This window comes from Antedon bifida, chromosome 5 (genome assembly GCF_963402885.1).
Source record: "Antedon bifida chromosome 5, ecAntBifi1.1, whole genome shotgun sequence".
In the NCBI taxonomy this organism is placed as follows: domain Eukaryota; kingdom Metazoa; phylum Echinodermata; class Crinoidea; order Comatulida; family Antedonidae; genus Antedon; species Antedon bifida.
In genome coordinates, this window is record NC_136230.1 from 12,761,203 (window position 1) to 12,782,997 (window position 21,795).

The 21,795-nt window shown below is 31.9% G+C and overlaps 3 protein-coding genes across 3 annotated transcripts in view; all 3 read right to left on the bottom strand.

The window, feature by feature from the left end:
• Nucleotides 1-21,795, bottom strand: part of LOC144842707 (ankyrin repeat and SOCS box protein 11-like) — a 372,919-nt gene that overhangs the window by 49,662 nt on the left and 301,462 nt on the right. The window lies entirely within an intron of this gene.
• Nucleotides 251-3,776, bottom strand: LOC144843010 (uncharacterized). Its single transcript, XM_078699650.1, has 5 exons — nucleotides 3,466-3,776; nucleotides 2,928-3,017; nucleotides 2,590-2,769; nucleotides 961-1,203; nucleotides 251-492 (listed from the first exon to the last, which is right to left on the bottom strand). The coding sequence occupies exons 1-5, from the start codon at nucleotides 3,535-3,537 to the stop codon at nucleotides 259-261; spliced, it is 819 nt and encodes a 272-aa protein (XP_078555776.1). The 5' UTR covers nucleotides 3,538-3,776; the 3' UTR covers nucleotides 251-258.
• Nucleotides 3,895-8,930, bottom strand: LOC144842349 (uncharacterized). Its single transcript, XM_078698783.1, has 9 exons — nucleotides 8,906-8,930; nucleotides 8,522-8,557; nucleotides 7,971-8,136; nucleotides 6,926-7,026; nucleotides 5,913-6,025; nucleotides 5,770-5,800; nucleotides 5,301-5,398; nucleotides 4,377-4,401; nucleotides 3,895-4,019 (listed from the first exon to the last, which is right to left on the bottom strand). Exons 1-9 carry the CDS (start codon nucleotides 8,928-8,930, stop codon nucleotides 3,895-3,897), a joined length of 720 nt encoding a protein of 239 aa, XP_078554909.1.

The following is a 21,795-nucleotide window of genomic DNA, read 5'->3' on the forward strand; positions in this document are numbered from 1 at the left end:
ATGAAACCGTCGCAGGTTTGAGACGTTGTAGAGAAAGAAGTACCAACCAACAACGATCTATGCAGCTAAAATTTCATATGATATTTAAAATAGATGTCGAAATAAATTAAAACAGAATTTGATATTCTAAATGGAAGTTTATTAAACCAAAAAACAAAACAGACATCATAAGAGTTTACAGAAAGAGAGAAAGTAAAAAGAGCAACCGTTTACATTGAGACAAATGATAATAAAACTAAGTTGTTCACATTATCCTTCTTAAAGGAAAATGTCAGCCCGTACTATGAGGTAACTTACTGGAAAGTCAGGTGGAATCACAGTGACAAACGCGGTGATAACTTTAACCAATCCCATAGGATCTACCACCACTTCGTCTTTTAATGATTCATTATCAGGCATGTAGATGATGTCACCAAGATCATACAGGAAGTTAAGGAGGGCCGACTGTTGATTTTCATCAAGAATTCCGCTTTTTCTTGCCAGTACTTTAACCTGAAAAGTGTAAAGCAAAATACAAAAATCTAATTGTCTTTTCTTGCATCGTGTCGGTCACCGTTATATTTTATTACAGATCTACTGTGTATGTACAAGATTAAACCTGTGTTTGTGCCTAAGATGACAGTTACAAGATTCGAACCTGAGATAAAGCTAGCGTTCATTAGATAACTCAGATACTCTAATTGTTCGTCTTCAAAGAAGGTATATTATAAGCCTCATTGTTGTAATATGATATGGGACTACAGTATATAATTATCTTCTATTACTGCAATAGTAAAAATGTGTAATACGAGCAGTTTTAAGGGTTTTTTTTCTTTTTACTATAAATACATATTTATAATGTACATTTTAAAAGAACTTTAACAATTTAAAACCGTATGTCAAAAAATGTACCATTTTAAAATATTGATTGCACAATGTTAATGTAGTGGTACAATAATGGATACTTCTCTTCAAATTTACCTCATCTAAAGTACATATCAGCTTCTCCACCCGTAGATTATATATTTCACATCGAAAGCGCATCCACTTCAACGGAATAATCTTTCTTAATTGGTTCATAAGCTTATTAATTTCTTTTTTAAGATCATCAAAGCTCTTATCAGTAGTTGCTTCACTGTTCTCAACAGCAAACATTCGATGTACATGTTTTTGGTACGGTTTCCCTATCAGAGCTTCATCAATCTTCTTTAACAACTTCTTTGACTGAATTTAAAAAAAAACACAAACAAATCTGGTTGTATCATATTTAAAATTGTGAAGATGTATCAATATAAAATACCGTACAGGTTATACATGCAATATTAAACATGCTATGTCATTTATTTGTTTGTGTATGGAACACCCACATTCATAGTGATCGACCAGAAAATGTTCATCATGTGACTTTATGAATAAAACGCTAACATTGAATTAATTTCACAACAGTCCACATACATACAATTGATGCATTTTATGCATATAATAACCTACCTTATATATTGTCCCATTCCCTACAACGTTTTGTAAAATGAATGCATATTAAATGTACGTTTTATGGTAAATCATGATAAAAAGAGAGAAACATATTAAGTGCACTACCTAAGTAGATTGCGTCGAATGTCCTCTCATGGACGGTCTTTAGGCCTAGCCTAGCTATGTTTTTTTTCTTTGCTGCATTAATTGGCTGCATTGATCGATCGAAAATGGGTGAATTGCAGAAGAACAAGGCCATATACATGGCTGCAGTCGCGCGCGTGCTCAAGTTAGTGTTTACCGATTAACCGACCGACCAACCGACCGACATAATGAGCTCTAGAGTTGCATTGCACGCGAATAAAAACGAAAATATCAATCCGATTTATAGCGAGCCACTTAGATTAAAATCGATTATAGAATCGACTTATTTTTTACATTTTTAACGGGTTAAAGATCAAAAAAGTTATCGCAATAGGGCCATATAGTATTTGTTTGTATATTAAATATAGTTTGTGACCTTAAATTAGATCTAAAAAACGTAGGGAGTGGAATTTTAACAAATATTTAACTGGAAAACTCGTTAACAAGAATATAAAATGTAATAATAAACGTGAATGAAGTTAAAAAACCGATTTCAACATTATGAATATAAATAAGAAAATAATTAACCATTTAAAATAATGTGTTATATTAGCCTAGATTTAAACCTAAACAAGTTTACTATGGAATGTATCTACTCACAAGTCACCGGTACCGGGTTGATGTTTTATAATGTTTCATTTATATCAACAAATACAATTTCGAAGAAACTTCCTCGCGCCTTCTACCATATTTCTTTCACATTATTGAATTGGTGTTTAACGGTCATCGACTTTTAAATCGTTGGAAAGTGTACTAATACATGTTAGCTTATTGTTGAATGTTAGACAAATATTAACTAAAATAAATAAAAAAACTTAAATTGTGTAGGAATCGAATATTGGAACCTAGGCCTAATGAATGGACATATCTATTAAAACAATTAATCCCAACATAACGTAACATAATGGCAATATTTACTTATGTTTTACATTTTGTTTATATGTGCATAAAATCAAAGTAATGTATCTAGACTTGAGTACGAATATAACATACCCTGTCATTTCGTTCCTCTTCCGTGTCTCCAAGCTTTCCTTTGTGCGTACCCACAATAAGAATAACAGGCAAATTAACTTTCTCCTTTAAATTCTCAATAACTTTCCGGCTATGAGAATAAACTGAGAGAATCGATGATAATATGAATTGGAGATTGGTCCAATGGTGTACACGTTTGCGCTAAACAATTTGAAATAAATATATTTTTTTATAAACATATTATGACAAAACAACATACATCTCAACATTTGTTTTTACAATTAAACAAATCAATAAATTATCTTGCAAGGGCGTACAGTATGATGAAATAATGTACGTAAAGATTTAACAATACTTACCCCATTTGAATCCAAAACAATGGCAGGATCATTAAGGTCTTTACTTAAATCGAATACGACCAGATACACTGCATTTAATGTCATAAGGAGCTAAATTTTAAAAACCATAAAAACAATTATATCAGTTTAAAATGATAACAGTAACATTAATTAATATATACAAATACTACATTTATATGCATTGAATGGGAAGAGTATTCCAATGAGTTTAATGATTCCATAGAGCAACAAATTAAATATGTTCTCATTTAACGAATACAAAACATTCTTTATTTTCTTATACATGCATGGCATGTCCTAAAGTAAACGTTTTATTCCACTACGTTCATATTGAATCGAAAGTTTCGGCTATTGAAATCAATCAAGTTTCAATTACCTTTGATTTCTCATAATTTCAACCTGTTTATGTACATATATTCAACAATTTCTAATGGAAATTAAAGGGTGGATAAGAATACAAAACAAAAACTAACGCTTTTTAAACTTAAGGCAATTTATAGAGAACAATAATTCAATGCAGTCTCATAGGTCTACTTACACGAAGAATTCCATGGTAGATCGGCTGTCCTCCGTGATCCATTATTTTAAACATGTTTTTCAAAGGAGACATCTCTGCTTCTTTTTCAAAAATATCCTGAATGATATCTTTATCCAGTTGATCACGTACATCAAATGACGCATTTTCTGGAACGTCGTTTTTGGTCAAATTCAACTCTTTTAAATATAATTCAATAAATAGATAAATAAATAACGTTAAAATAAGCACTGTATTAGTATTGTCATCTCAAAATAATTATTATAATTAACTTAACAACATCACTTGCATTGACAACATCATCATTTTCAACAAAATCGTCAGCGTCGTTGTCATCATCATCGTCAATAGGGACTTTTAGATGTTCATGTCGATTATGTCGACTAATTCGATATGACGTCAGTTTATGGTATGGTATGGTATGGTGCCACATTATGAGAACTTGTTCAGTGGTTGTCGTTCGCTCTCATACATTTGTACGAGTGGACGTATAGGTAACTTCATAGCATGCAAAGGTATACCAAAAACATGGTGGAGAATGATCTCGTGATGATTTTCTGAGAATATAGTAAAGTTCATTTCAATTAAATAATATTTGCAAACTGTGAATGAGTGATTTTTATGGTTTACTTAAATAATTAGTGGATTTTTTAAGACGTTTTTTCATTAGTATTCACTCAACGATGTGCAATTATTTCACAATTGTAAATCAACAAACAAAACACACCTGTTTAAAACAAAATTTGGGAACATTGATATAAAAAAATACAATGTTATTAGCAAACTATGTATGTTAATGAAAAAGAAAATGTGTTAAAAGAGAAATGTAAACAAATTAATACAAAATAATAATGTTTATATGTATATGGAAATAAAAGTGGGATGAACCCACGTAAGACAAAAACAAAACACACCTTCTTCAGTTGACACATTGCTTATCTAAAAAGCAAAAAAAAAAGTATAATATTGTAAATATCCAGCTAAATCACTTGAATTATTGTCTTTAGGTTGTCATTAGTTTTAAACTAAAGAACACAAAGTTTTCTTTAAAATAATTGTACGCTTGTGCAATTTTAAGAAAATGTCAGGTGAATTGTTGATTCACTGCCTGTTCTATAAAAATATAAGAAAAAGAATATCTACCCAATCTGAATGTACAAAAGCTTAAAAATATTTTTGTTAAAAATAACTTACAACAAATTCAGTTTTTTGCATTATATTTAGTTAAATATTAAGACATTTCTGTATGTCCGAAAATGAATATGATTTCCTAATGTAAAATTGGCCAGAGGCTTTTCTTTATCAAATTTATTTTTATCTATTTTTATTTATTTAATCACACTCTTGTTTAAATTACAAGACCAGTCAATTCTGGCTCATGAAAGAACAAGTAACAATAAACAAATGAAATCGAATAAACAAATGAAATGATCTACAGTATTATGAAAATGTCAGGGTAGTTGGTTAATCCAGTGATGTTTGCTTTTACTTCGTGTTCACATCGGATGACTTGTTTAGTACATAAGTCCTTTCCCTCCATGAGCCCAGTGTGCAGGACCATTATGATCAGAACACTGTGGGACACTATAATAACACTACTTACTGTAGAAACGGCTTCCGTTGGAACGTAATGATAGTAAAGTCTCTTGCCTAAGCACTATGACACAGAAAATGTTCTCACATACAACAAGTCTGCTATCATTTGCCATTATACCATATCGGTATCTGAAATGCCTTACTTCAGTGATGAGATCCAGTGTTAGTACGATACATCACCTTTTTATGTTTTCTAACTACCCCTAGATATAAATAATTTGCTTTTGTTAGTGTATACGTACGTGTTCAAATGAAGCGGCAGCCTTAGACTCTTCTACTACAACCTCTTCTTTACCTTCTATCTTTCCTTTCACATTTACTTTAGCAATTTTTGGATTACCTGCACATTAATAAGTGTTATATTAATCATTTATCTATATTCTGGAGTGAACAACATTCTATGATAACTACAAACGTAGTACAGTTAATCACACAATTTATACACAGCACGTTTGTTTATGTATAATTTAACGATTGTCCATACACATAAAGCATAGACATTGACAATTATAAAAACAAAATACGTTTTAAGCCTCATGTGTTATTCGGATTAAATCATATATCCATTTAAGTTTGATCCTGTATTCCTAATGTATCTATGGTAATGGGAAAATTGAGAAACACATTTTCTACTGGACTTTGCGAATGTCTTTTTGGAAAAAAAAGTAACAGATTTTAGGTTTACACGATGTAAAAAATAATTAAACGTACCACTGTTCGAGGCTGTTTCGTTAGTCACAACCTAAACGAAATAATAATTATATATTATTTAAGAAGATAAAGTCATGCTGGTTTCATAGTTTGTAATTCCAAGGTATAGAACTAGCCTAAATATTTATATTGTATATACGTACTTTTTCCAAAGAGGACCCAACCTTACGTTCTTCTACTACAACTTCTTTTTTAACTTCTATTATCCTTTTAATATTTTCTTCGGCATGTTTTCGAAACAATGAAGTTGGATTATCTGAAAATTAATTAAAGTTTAAATATGTTTTTACAACACACATTTTAAGATTTATTCATTGACATATACACATTTCCCAGCAAACATAACTTATTTAAGAAAATTCAGACAGAGTTTTAGAATAAAAGGAGACAAAAGAGTACTGTACATCCTACTACAGTAGTATGGCCCTCTACCGGTAGGTAAACACAAGTTATAGATTCCATATTATCCGTTGCATACGTGTTGATACACGGATACGTATGCGTATACACGTGAGTTTGATCTCGCATCAGTACGTGTCATTTAAATTGAAAAAGGATATTAAATGGTTCCATTTGAACAGTCTGCCTTTTATAGAACTTTTTGAAAATGTTGTGCATGCGAGGCTTGTGACTAACCTGCGTTCTCATTAATTTCAGAGCCTAGCTAAAATACGGTTATAAGTTTCAAAGGGAAAAGTGTAGTAGAACATTGAATGAATAAAAATCTAAGCTGAGTTTCAATTGGCACCAACTTGGAATTGAAAATAATTGTGTTTGGGCGAGCAATATAACTTCACAAACTGTGTCGATTATTCGTCGAAATTGAAGCACTTTCAATTGTTTGAACAATAAAATACAATTTGCTTAATACATAGTTATATTGTTCGTCGAGATAATTACATTTTGTCTTATCTCAGAGTTTATTTATAAAAACATCTCTGAGGTTCTATTTAAAAAAGAAACATATTAAAATAAAATAAGGTTATTTATTTAATGTAAGAGAAATTGGTATGATTTATTCTATAGTAAATTAAACTTTTATTCAGAGGTATGCAGTAATATCTATGTGATGTGATGAATTGACTTCCCAACCCATTCAATGCAATACTAATTTTATTTTGTGTTTGATGGATGGTCTACAAACGATGAGTTTTACCACTTTCTTTATCCTCTGTCCATTTGGTGAGTTCTTTAGCATTTGTTTCTACAGTTTTGATCACAGAAACACCATCTGTGATCTCGTGGTTTTCGTTAAATCTGAAAAATAATCGAATATATACAAAACATTTAGCCATCATAGTGTGAATTATAGAAGCTCCATAATTGAATAAATGACTAATATCTTAGGACAAGTAATGCATATTGCATTCATTTTTTAGTTTGGTTTGGTATTTATGAGAACAGAATGGACATCCAAATCTCATACGAGGCGCTAGACCTACTACTTACAGTATGTCTAGAGAAAATAACATAAATGTTACAGTTACAAATCTAAAACACCTACATTTTACAAAATAAACTAAATAATATCTCTCTATAATCCTATATAAACTTGCACGTTATATTAACAAACTCAAAACGGGGTTCAATCCCTTGACTTTAAGATTGGAAAGCTAAAATAGCCAACTAATCATTCAACTGGTTTTTCCCGAAATTGATATTCAAAACTTCAACAAATCATGACTAAGTTAAGATTAGGAATTTTAGATCTTGAAAACGAAAAGGGAATATAGACAGGGATTGAAAAGGAAAAACGAATCTGTAATGTTTTCAAATGCAACGAGGAAACACTATCGTGAACACTGTAATAAATCTCCAGAGTTATGGAAAGGGAAAGCATTTAGTAATTTTATAACATAAATACATACGTGTACAGTATTATATTAGGCCTACATCAAAAATACATTGTAAATAACATTTAAAAAACTGAAAATAATAATAATAAACAAATTCTACAGTCAAGATTAATATAAATTAATTGTTAATATTCACATCTGGAAGATGGCCTCGTTTTATACGATTTTCTATTATTGAATAAAATGTTAATATAATAATTTTAAAAAGGGCGCCGCCTCCCGTTTCATCCAATTGCACAATTGTGAATGTAGGCCTACAATAGCATCGAAAATGGCTCTCATACGAACTGCGCGCTTATGAACATTAACATTATGTTCGTGATATCATTCTTAATTGCTACTTACTTGTTTCCAATGCAAGCGTTGACAAGACAAGTTTTGCCAACACCTTCCTGTCCAATTACTTTAACCATTCCAAGATTCACTTCAATTTTACCTTCTGTTAATGCTTCAATGTAAGTCTTCTCTACAAGCTTACCACGAGCAGTAATCGCATATGGAATATCTAGATCTGTTAATTATGTAATTTAATACAATGTTAAAATGAACATTACTGTTTTTGAGTAAATACATTATAATAACGTTGGTGTACAATGCTATGAACTTTATCAAGTCTAAGCTAAACTCATTCAAAGGTGTCTCATGTTATATTGTATATTAATTCGGATTTATAATAAGTAGCATAGATAATTAAGATACACTCAAGTCAATCGTATTCGAAGTTATAATGTGTTTGTAGCCTAATAATATTACATTACATGGTAAAACAATTAACGTAGTATGTAATTTGATGAAATACGATCAATCACTAGAATTTATAAAAGCAATAGTAGTCTTTATTTAAAGACCAAATACATTATGCGCATGTAAGCGTGTGAAATAAAAACAAATCATACCTGGCGATGTAATATCTATGTCTGGCAATGGTCCACCTAAAACAAAGTTAGAATATAAGGAATTTAAAGTAATAAATTATTATAGTTTATACACAGCACAGGTACTTTCTTTTAACTAAGGATGTGGTATATAGATGTGGGTAGATTTCAGAGTAATAGAAGTGTTAGGATGATATGAATGGTATATTGTTTCCAAAGGGTAATTAAAAAGTGAATGTTAGTCAAGGGCGCGCGACACTTTATCAAAGTTCCAACCACAGTTATAATTTACACTTTACTTCTGTAGACCAACGGGTATATCTAATAGTGGAACCACAAAAATGTAGGATAGGCTAATTTCTAATTGGCAACCAATAGGAATTCAGAATGTTTTTAGTTGTTTACTAAGATGCATACTAGCACACTTCATTGTTAAATTAGCCGTTCAATAGTACAATAGTACAAACTTTTCAATCTACCCACCAAGCCATCCCCCGGCATCATCCAACACCTAACTTAAACACATGCGCTACTCATATGTTACTCATTTTATTCGCTCATTTGGCTGGTATAATTCTGGGGAATAAATTACTTTGCCCCCAAATTCCTCAATTTACCTAACGGATGTCACTTACATCCTTACCGATATAGGCTACTTAATAACAACCATTTGATTTACTGGCTCCTGTGACAACACACTGGACCTTTAATACAGCGATGTCATATGCGTGGTAGCCCCCAAGAGGCCAACATGTAGTTTATTATTAAGCTTTAGTAGTATAGTATTTAGCATTGCTTGTACAGTATCAGTAGAAATAAATATTATGTATTGTTAAATACAGTATGTATACTGTACTTGTGTGTAAAAAAGTAAATGTGTAAATAAAAGTACATGAAGCATTTAAGATAAAGTAAAAACCTCAAACCTCACTCACGAAACAACTTACTGGTGTAAAATGGGTGAAGCGTTGGAACCAGTTATTTGTAGAGGCATCACCCATCACCAACAAAATGTACACACTAAAAATGGCTGATTTTTATATATTTGTTAAATTGATTTGTTTCTTATAAATGCGTTAAAAAATAGTATGTATAATTATTTTCTCAAACCCAAAGTCCACAGTATAAAATACACAGTAGCTAGTTAGGTATAAGAAATAAAAACATTGAGTAAAGATCACGGTCCTGTATGGCAAGCCTCAGCTGTCTGAAGTATTCAAAATATTATATTATTATATCATTTTTTTATTATATTATATATTGTATTGTAATGAATTATACGTTTTGCATTATATTACTTGGTTTTAGCATTATATTATATCTATTTCTAATATATTATGTGAAAAATGTAACAAATTATTGACTTTTTGTATTATATTATTCGGTTTTGGCATTATATTATGAACATTTACTATTATATTATTAATAAAATACATTATATTATAATATAATTGTATTATATTAAACGCATTTACCTTACTTTATAACATACAACATTATTATATTATACGGATTCGTTAGTTATATTATTATTTTGTATGATGTTTATTATACGTCACGACTTATTTCAGTTCTTCTAACTCTTTCTCTCCCTCCCCCTGCTCACTAACAATCAGCGGCAGAATCTGAATTGTGTGACTGTTGAAGAATAACTAATTATCTTTACTACGTACTAGGCCTAGGCCTACTAGGGGATCTAGCCTAGACGTAGCTAGTTAGACAAGTGACCAAGGACCACCGGACAGCTACAACTAATGACTACAATACAATAATACTACTACAATAACTAATACTGCTACTACCTAGGCCTAGCTAGTAGAGTACTAGGTAGCTACTACTAGGCTCTAGGGCGTATGTATGATGTTAACTACTAGGCCTACTAGTACTAGGCTAGGCCTAGACTTAAGTTGTAGTAGGCTAGGGCCGGGCCTGCTGCCTTAGGCTAGGCTACTACTACTACTACTAGGCAGTCAGCCCATGATGGGTACGAGTAAGCCAAAATTTTGGATAAGTAAACCAAAATTTGGGTACGAGCGAGTTGGCATGGGTACGGGTTGACCTGTATCCTTCTAGCTAATTGTACTAGGCCTCAAGTAAGTCTACGCTACCCAGTCCGGCTACAATATGGTTTATTTTGTTTTATAGCTTTATTGATAGCTGGGTTCAAATCTGGGTTGGGATGGCTTTTTCTCATTCAAAAACAGATTTCCTTATCATAATAAAATAATATATGAATTTATTTGTAATATTGTAATGTATACATAATATAAGTAATTGCCATTGCATTTATTATTATTTATTATATATTATACGGTTACCCCTTAATTATACTATAGTATAATTTCCTTGTTATATTTTACAATATTTTCTTCATAATTCTACAATTTTGTCTTTCACAGCACAAATTTATCATACTGAATCATCACACACCAAGTCTCATAAATTTCTACTGTATTTGTCCAAGCTACTCCAGCTACATGGTATTGCCTTGAGGCTAAACTACACGGTATACTGGCACTACCATTATTCCTGGCTCGTCAACCTGGACCACATAAGCACAGTTTCAGTTTCAGTTTATTTACCATTTCAATTTCTGAACATAAGAGATGAACAACTTATATGGATGGATGAGCGAAGCTCGTTTACCGGTCACCCGTTAGTGCAGTAACATTACGGACAACATAAAGACAGGACAAAGGTGCAATACATGTGAACACTTGTGTTTGCAACCCCTTGGATAAAATAATATATTTATATAAAGGAGAAAGTTAGATATTATAATATTTCTTTTCGATCATAGAATGATAATTTTAAAATTAATTAAATCCTAAGAAGTCATACTACTGATTCAAAATAGTGACTGACTTACACCCTGTGGTCAAGACTTGCTCTTATGCTTATTTCCTCCAACATACAGAGTACATAGGACTATTTTTATTCATAACTGTTGAATTGCATCCCAATACACAGTACCTATTGGTATTACAGTATAACTAAAAATACAAAGGCAACTAACACAGATAGTTCCATATATACAGTACTCTCTTATAAATAGATGTATCTCTCCAATCTACTCCCAACTACCTAATCTAATAATAGTACTATTAGCATACTACTATACACTTTGTAGACAAGAAGTAAGTTGTATACACCTAGAGGACTTATGGTAGTACAGTCGAACGCCCTCTCACTGGCCCGGTCAACATAATCTATACCTAGATTATTGCAGTAATTAAAGTACATTATTACAGAGATTTTTTTTTTGTTGCAGAAATCAAAGTTATGTGTATAGAAAGCAGTACTCGTATTAAAAACTAAGCAGGTTGTACTCTTGAACGCAAACTGGCAGGATATTTTGAATATTTTTTATTGTTGAAATGAATGGAATCCTAACTTCATTTTCTACGAACTGGAGACGAAGACATATTATGACCCTTTTATTTAAATTTATTTGAATAGACCTCCATGTAAATTCATTAAAGGCTACATGATTGTTTTATATTTTAATATGTGATACTAATAGTAGAAAATTATTGTGTATAATGAGGACTAAGAATCTGATATTCACTTGCATTCTCATCTTTTTAAAATTGTATTTATAATGCTGGTAATGAGTTTAAAATTTAATTATATTGACTAGTTTTGATAATAATTATGTCCTTATAAATTCATTTACATTTTTTTTGTGTAATATAGTTCATATATTATGTATTAAATAAATTGGTAAGGCCCTGTACTGTTATTATTTAAGGAAAGTTTATATACACTTATTTTATGCCTACCAATATTAGTATAATTGTTTATATAAATATTTTGTCTAATTGCCTTGATTTTTTGTATAGGCCAATGGCATCAATGTTTTTCTCAAAGCAAATTAGCCTAATAATGCCACATTTAGACACATGATTCATTGATTTCTGATATTCTGTACTTGTGTATGCATTACTAAAATAACCTAGTAGTTAATATATTTCATTTGTAATGTATGTATAAACATTCATTTTTTTTTCACATTTTTAAATTTAAACATTATTACAATACCTACCTTTCTGATATTGTTACTATTGTATGATATTTTTTGAGGCAGATTGTTTTCAATAAAAAAAAATTTTAACAAACAATTATTTTGACTTATACTGTACTATGTTAGTTCAGGAGATGAAGTGTGTGTGGGCAGAATCTGGTGTGAGGTGTATATTTGTCACTTTAAGACCTAAATTAGATGTTTTCTGAAGAAAAGAAGTAAAAGGATACGCTTTCAAACAACTCCAAGAAGATTCACACAAAAATAATTACTTTCCAATAAAATAGTATAACAGTGTATATTACAGTACATTGAATAAACTCGAGCGGAAAAATAACGCACATAAAAAAACATTCATTTTCTTGTCGAAAGGTGCCCTCTCTAGTTTTCTATTAATTTATTAATAATTATTATTAATTAATGAGTAATATGAACATATTTTTAACATTCAATGCTGGAAACTGGTTCTACTCCTAACAAAGTTTCATACCTCCAAATTTCATCAACGTATTCAAAGCACTTAAATAAATATCACATTTAACATTACAAATCCAGGTTTTGATAGAATTTTGCTTAAAAACATATACAAAAAACATCGATAAAAAATACTTTTCGTATTCAAAAACATTTGATACTTGGTATAAATGTTCAATATAGGTTGCTCCATCCATATTGCAAAAAAAAAATAACTATCAAGCCATATCACTGATTTTTTAAATTTACGTTTTTACAAAATGTACACTTATGAAAGACTATACAATTCCAACTCATTTTTTTCAAGCTAATAACTATTTTGAAAAAACAACCAACAAAAAACGTTCATGAATGCAATTTTGTTTCTGTGAATAGAGCAACCTATAGTGAACATTTATACCAAGTATCATCTGTTTTTGAATACGAAAAGTATTTTTTATCGATGTTTTTTGTATATGTTTTTAAGCAAAATTCTATCCAAAAAATTTTTTATGTTAAATGTGATATTTAATATTGAAGTGCTTTGAATACGTTGATGAAATTTGGAGGTATGAAACTTTGTTAGGAGTAGAACCAGTTTCCAGCATTGAATGTTAAAAATATGTTCATATTACTCAATAATTAATAATAATTATTAATAAATTAATAGAAAACTATACAGGGCACTTTTCGACAAGAATATGAGTGTTTTTTTATGTGCGTTATTTTTCCGCTCGAGTTTATTCAATGTACTGTAATATACACTGTTATACTATTTTATTGGAAAGTAATTATTTTTGTGTGAACCTTCTTGGAATTGTTTGAAAGCGTATCCTCTTACTTCTTTTCTTCAGAAAACATCTAATTTAGGTCTTAAAGTGACAAATATACACCTCACACCACCAACCTCCAACACACCAGATGCCCACACACATTTCATATCCTGAACTAACATAGTACAGTATAAGTCAAATTAATTGTTTTAATTTTTTTTTATTGCTGCCTCAAAATATATTATACAATAGTAACAATATCAGAAAGGTAGGTATTGTAATAATTTTTAAATTTAAAAATGTGAAAAAAAAACTTAATGTTTATACATACATTACAAATGAAATATATTAACTACTTGGTTATTTTAGTAATGCATACTCAAGTACAGAATATCAGAAATCAATGAATCATGTGTTTAAATGTGGCATTATTAGGCTAATTTGCGTTGAGAAAAACATTGATGCCATTGGCCTATACAAAAAATCAAGGCAATTAGACAAAATATTTATATAAACAATTAATACTAAGTAGGCATAAAATAAGTGTATATAAACTTTCCTTAAATAATAACAGTATAGGGCCTTACGAATTTATTCAATACATAATATATGAACTATATTACACAAAAGAAATATAAATGAATTTATAAGGACATAATGATTATCAAAACTAGTCAATATAATTAAATTTTAAACTCATTACCAGCATTATAAATACAATTTTTAAAAGATGAGAATGCAAGTGAATATCAGATTCTTAGTCCTCATTATACACAATGATTTTCTACTATCACATATTAAAATATAAAACAAACATATAGCCTTTAATGAATTTACATGAAGGTCTATTCAAATAAATTTAAATAAAAGGGTCATAATATGTCTTCGTCTCCAGTTGTTGCAAAGAAGTTAGGATTCCATTCATTTCAACAATAAAAAATATTCAAAATATCCTGCCAGTTTGCGTTCAAGAGTACAACCTGCTTAGTTTTTAATACGAGTACTGCTTTCTATACACATAACTTTGATTTCTGCAAAAAAAAAAAAAAATCTCTGTAATAATGTACTTTAATTACTGTAATAATCTAGGTATAGATTATGTTGACCGGGCCAGTGAGAGGGCGTTCGACTGTACTACCATAAGTCCTCTAGGTGTATACAACTTACTTCTTGTCTACAAAGTGTATAGTAGTATGCTAATAGTACTATTATTAGATTAGGTAGATTGGAGAGATACATCTATTTATAAGAGAGTACTGTATATACGGAACTATCTGTGTTAGCCGCCTTTGTATTTTTAGATATAATACCAATAGGTACTATGTATTGTATGATAAAAAAGAAATATTATAATATCTATCTTTCTCCTTTATATAAATATATTATTTTATCCAAGGGGTTGCAAACAAAAGTGTTCACATGTCTTGTTATGTATGGCACCTTTGTCCTGTCTTTATGTTGTCCGTAATGTCACTGCACTAACGGGTGACCGGTAAACGAGCTTCGCTCTTATGGTTATCCATCCATATAAGTTGTTCATCTCTTATGTTCAGAAATTGAAATGGTAAATAAACTGAAACTGAAACTGTGCTTATGTGGTCCAGGTTGACGAGCCAGGAATGATGGTAGTGCCAGTATACCGTGTAGTTTAGCCTCAAGGCAATACCATGTAGCTGGAGTAGCTTGGACAAATACAGTATGATAAATTTGTGCTGTGAAAGACAAAATTGTAGAATTATAAAGAAAATATTGTAAAATATAACAAGGAAATTATACTATAGTATAATTAAGGGGTAACCGTATAATATATAATTAATAATAATAAATGCAATGGCAATTAGGGCCTAGGTACTATTACAAATAAATTCATATATTATTTTATTATGATAAGGAACTCTGTTTTAGAATGAGAAAAAGCCGTCCCAACCCAGATTTGAACCCAGCTATCAATAAAGCTATAAAACAAAATAGACCATATTGTAGCCGGACTGGGTAGCGTAGACTTACTTGAGGCCTAGGCCTAGTACGATTAGCTAGAAAGAAGGATACATGTCAACCCGTACCCATGCCAACTCGCTCGTACCCAAATTTTGGTTTACTTATATCCAAAATGTTGGCTTACTCGTAACCATCATGGGCTGGCTGCCTAGTAGTAGTAGTAGTAGTAGTAGTAGCCTAGCCTAGCCTAAGGCAGCAGGCCCGGCCCTAGCCTACTACAACTTAAGTCTAGGCCTAGCCTAGGCTAGTACTAGTAGGCCTAGGCCTAGTAGTTAACATCATACATACGCCCTAACCCCCCTAGAGCCTAGTAGTAGCTAACCTACCTAGTACTCTACTAGCTAGGCCTAAGTATTAGCAGTAGTAGTTATTGCATTAGTAGTATTATTGTATTGTAGTATTAGTTGTAGCTGTCCGGTGGTCCTTGGTCACTTGTCTAACTAGCTACGTCTAGGCTAGATCCCCTAGTAGGCCTAGGCTAGGCCTAGTACGTAGTAGTTATTCTTCAACAGTCACACAATTCAGATTCTGCCGCTGATTGCTAGTGAACAGGGGGAGGGAGAGAAAGAGTTAGAAGAACTGAAATGAGCCGTGACGTATAATAAACATCATACAAAATAATAATATAACTAACGAATCCGTATAATATAATAATGTTGTATGTTATAAAGTAAGGTAAATGGGTTTAATATAATACAATTATATTATAATATAATGTATTTTATTAATAATATAATAGTAAATGTTCATAATATAATGCCAAAACCGAATAATATAATACAAAAAGTCAATAATTTGTTACATTTTTCACATAATATATTAGAAATAGATATAATATAATGCTAAAACCAAGTAATATAATGCAAAACGTATAATTCATTACAATACAATATATAATATAAAAAAAAATGATATAATAATATAATATTTTGAATACTTCAGACAGCTGAGGCTTGCCATACAATTACCTAGGTTTATTTCCGTTGGGGTCCTGTAGTATTGTATTGTGATTTTAAATTATTTTATCTTATTTACAGGTTTTCTCTTTTGTTCGTTAAGTATTCTTTAACCAGTTTTCTTTAACCACTCTTAGTGTGATAACTTCGAGAATCCTAACGCACTCAATAGGTAAATGAATTTTATATGTATAATATGAAATTAAAACTCAGAGGATATAGGAAAATAGCTAACAAAACATCACGATTGTGTAAATCTTTGTTGAAGTATTATGATAGTAGGATATATTATGGTTAAGTTTAGATTGAAAAGAAACTGTTGGAAAGAAAAGAGAACGCATTTATAATAATATATGTCAGTAATTGACGCTATTTCAAGAAACAAGAATAATAATACTAAAGAACAACATTTTAACGTTATAAATAATCATAAAACAGTTAAACATTTTTATTCTGCATTTACTGACGACATGGACGACATGTATAAAACCTGTAAACAGAGGGCGCCATCACATTTGCAGCCAAGATTCTTACGTCTCTTAGGCAAAGTTGAAAAATAAATAACGTCAACAAATCAGTTTGATTTCACGCAACAATGCAAGGCAAAATAACACTGGAAAACATAGTACAGCGCGTACTCAAAAGTACGCGGTGTGGACCAGGTCAAAGTCTACGGCATGCTAACGTTGACGCGCAACAAGCAGGTTTGATTTCACGCAGGCAGTGGCAAACACAATTATAGGAAGGGCATTTGCTTACGTTGCGTAGGTTGCGTTACGTTGCGCCGTCAGTGGAAAACAAGCTTTAAAATTCACGACGCACGCTTACGTTAATGTTGTTACGAAAGTAGACATTTCCTTAATACCTTATCCTATGTCGACCAGATTTATAATGTATTTGGAGATTTTTCTCTGATAGGTTTTTCCCCTTTTCGAGCGGATTATATTATAATTTTAGCACACAAAGTATATGCATAAACAAGTACCTAGTTTTCCTTATTTTCTATATTGAACTATTTTTTTATAGCGACCCTTTAAGTACGGATATTTATTTTAGTGAATTTTCCTGCCTTGATACAACAATAACTTAAATTCACTTATTTGAAAAAATGACTATGCCTAGATTATGCATTCAATATTCGACAACAGTTTTTGACAACATACAATCTGTGGTAGCCCACTGAGCTTATCAGCATGGTTCACTTTATGAAGATTAACACTCATAATGTTAGTTTGCCAACGTTCTTTCCGTGCAACGCTAGATCATTATTAATACATTCGATGAATTTTTATTCTACTGACACAGAAGTATGATGTTATATCAGTTACAACAACGTGGTACACACCATATTTACTGTCTGAAATTGTATCAATTCCAAACTATTCTTTAATTTCCAAACCAAGACCTGGTCGTATAGGAGGCATCGTCGCTATTTATGCCAATGGATTACTATTCGAATATGAAACGTGCTGAAAATATTGAAGTTCCACACCAGCTAAAAGTCATTTGGTATTATAGTTTTCTATACTGCAGAGTTCCAACTAATTGACGGTAAGCATAACCCTACTTTATTTATACCATATTTAATTATTTAAGGTGGTTCTAGCTAGTCTAGGCCTAGCTTCTTGGTGAAAAGGACGCTCTATTTGGGTTTTCACTTAATAAGAAGTTAAATAATGTGTTCAAAATAAAAAAATGCGTAAACCCTAAAGGAGCAACCAACTGTTAATAATTGTCATTGTATATTTGACGTCAGGTAATGGGGCTTACTTTTTAAGACCTACTTAAGAAAAATATACTGCTGTTTTAAGTTTTACAACAGTTGATAGATGAACAATGAACAATTATCGGGCAGTCTCGTTACTTACAATTTTTAGTAAACTTTTACATCGGTACTTAAAAACCGCCTTTATAAGAATTGGGCTAATAATTATATTATTGTTACTGAAATGCAAGCTGGGTTCCGTAAATGAATCATGGCTAGATGGTCACATAAATTCCACTGAAATTGTCCCCAAAGAATAGGCCTATGCTGTTTTTAGAAAGGATCGCAATCGTCAAGGAGGTGGTGTTGTTGTTGCATTACATGAGTATTTCCGTGCGACACCATGTCTTAATTATTCCTGTCCCGGAATCGAGCTAATATGGTGTACAATTGAAAGCAAACACGGGAACATTTTAGCAGAGTGGACTTCTTCGAAAAGCTCCAGGAAGGTATCGATCAAGTGTTAGTGGACGCCCATTTGTACAGTTTAATAATTATTGCAGGTGACCTTAACATTAATTTTAAATCTACTGGCACAATTTCAACGGAACAAAGAAATATGCAAAGCACAGTAGACGTCTTAAATCTATAAGGCAATGTGTTAACTTTTACACACATTACAATATGAATTCGCCTAATACAATTATCGATCATGTTTACTCTAGTAGTACTGACATGGTAGCTGATATTCAACCTCACCCAGGTGTCGGCAGTGATCTTGAAGGTCCTTCGTTAGAAGCTCCATGGCTAAACCCGGCACTGATACCTTTGTCATCGAGGATAATCGTGTCACCAACCCAAAGATCATAGCTGAGACCTTCAATAAAAGATTCTCAGCTAATTTTACTCATGACGACCCTGACCACCTTTTAAATAATTCTTGTATTTCGCATGCTGGCTACCCTAATTTCACTGATATCCAAACCACTGGTGCTGAGATATTATCTGTTATTAACAAACTAAAAACAGGTAAATCTCCTGGACCTGATCGAATAACCACAACTAAAATTGCTGCTATCTACATAATTGAACAATTATGTAAAATATTTAATCTGGTCACAGCATTCTATCAACACTTTAGGGTGGATGCCATCAGGTCCAGGGGATGATGAATCACGAAGATTTTTAATATGCATTTTAACATCATCAAGTGTAAAGTCCACATTGGTCAAAGGATTCCATGAAAAACAGAAGCCATGTTTGGAATATTACGATCATCTTCTACTGTAAAAACTTTTTGGAAGGCCTCGTTTTCACTTGCTTCCTGGTTGGTGAAGAAAAAGATCCATCCTGTTTTTTTAGTCTGGATACCCCTTCCTTAATTGAAGTTTGATTACGAACATAGCTATAAAATGCCCTCGGATTTCTCTTAGCATTTAGTGCGACATCCTTCTCGAAATTAGCTTTAGCCATTCTTACTGCCGAAGTAGCATCATTTCTGGCCTTACAGTAATATTTATGTCTTTTGTTAGACCTATGACGTCTGTAACGTTGCCATGCATCCTCCTTCATTTTAACTTTATTTAGTGCGAATTTTGTCATCCACTTCTGTTTACTTGGGCGGAGATTTGTGTTTACTATGTTTTTCGGAACACAATCAGAAATCAAAAAGTTAATCTTATTGTGAAAAATGTCCCACATTTCTTGGACAGATTTGGTTTCAAACAAGCTTTCCCAATCAACATCAGCGAGTTGGGCATTCATTGTAGTGAAATCACCTTTAAAAAAATTTAATTTAGTATATTCTTCTGCGCTTTGATCAACAAAATCAAAAATTATAACGGCATGGTTGCTTTTCCCGACTGGAGCATCATAACGTAAAATATCAAGTTCATGTTTACTAAAAATTAAGTCAAGTAAAGTAATGAAGGCTTGTCGTCTCCTCTTACACATGTAAATTGTGTCACATGTTGCGTCAAGAACGAGTCATTGACTACATCTAAAAGTTTCTGCTGTTCACGCAATTCGCCGCGTCTAGTAGAAAGAGTATCCCAGTCTATATCTTTAATATTAAAATCACCGCAAATTAAAATCTGGTCAGTTTTGTATGAATTAAATTTCAACAGCGTATCCCTGATCATCTGGTTGTATTCATCTCGAGAGCTAGGGCTACGGTAGACACAAGCGATAAGAGCAGATTTCTCTCCATATTTCAATAGACAAGTTATCACTTCTATATCAATCCAGACTTCGTCAATTACAACTTCAGAAATAATATCCTTGCGCACCAGGATTAGGACGCCACCACCTCCATCACTTGGAATTCTATCTCTTCTATAAACTAAATAAATATTAGTATCAAAATAAGTAATTGTATCGTGACTCTCTTCCAACTTTGTCTCAGTAACAAAAATAAGATGGGGGTTTTCTTTCACAACCAATGAACTGAAAAGGTTTCTTTTGTTCGATAAACCATCTAAATTTGTATACAGGCATGGAAGATTTTTTAATTCGCTTGGTTTGGTTTTTACCGTTGGCCTGTCTGTATTTGACCCGGATGATTTTCGTCTACTTTGATTTCCTTCAGTAAACCGTTTCTTATTATCAATCGTTTTTCTTTTATCCCGCGACTTTCGAGCTCCCAGTTTTGTTGGTTCCTCATTTCTACGAGTTGTATTTCCCTCCTTAAGGGTTCGATCAGGAAACATTAATACATTATGAAAGTCGGCAGATTTTTGTAATTTATTTCTTGCCTGACCAGACAACAAACTAAGCTTGGTAGCTTCATCAGTAAGTACAACTTTAAGTAGTCTCGGTTTGGTAGAATTTGTATTTGGGTTATTATCATGAATCCTAAAAGCTGTCTTAATATCATTATTACCAACACAGGCAACCAAAGCCATCCGTTTAACAGTTTCAATATCATCTACTTTCTTTTCGTCTGATGTTAACTTATTTGATTCTTTAAGACCCTGAATAATGAGGTTCGGCTTCCTCGCTTGTTGAGCATCGATTTCAATTTTAAAATCGTTTAGTTTTTTGTCAACAGCGGAATTAAACTCCTCACTATCTTTAAAATCAGTCTTCTCTTCTAACTGACATACACGCCTGAGTCCCTATTATTGGCGTAATCCCTCCTATCCAAAGTTATATAAGCAGGGAAGAGTTAATTTGTCAATCTGTCAAAGTATGTATTTGTATCGTTAAAAAGGAGAGAGTCAACCTTACTGTAATATATTGTGAAAAGAAAAAATAAAGGTAAAAGGATTTATATTTGTCCTCAAGCTTAACTGGGAACTGAGGAAATTCGGATTAGGCCCTCCACGGACCCACGGCAGCCGACAGTGCAGCGCCTACCAGATCAGCACACCGGGAGACGATCCCCT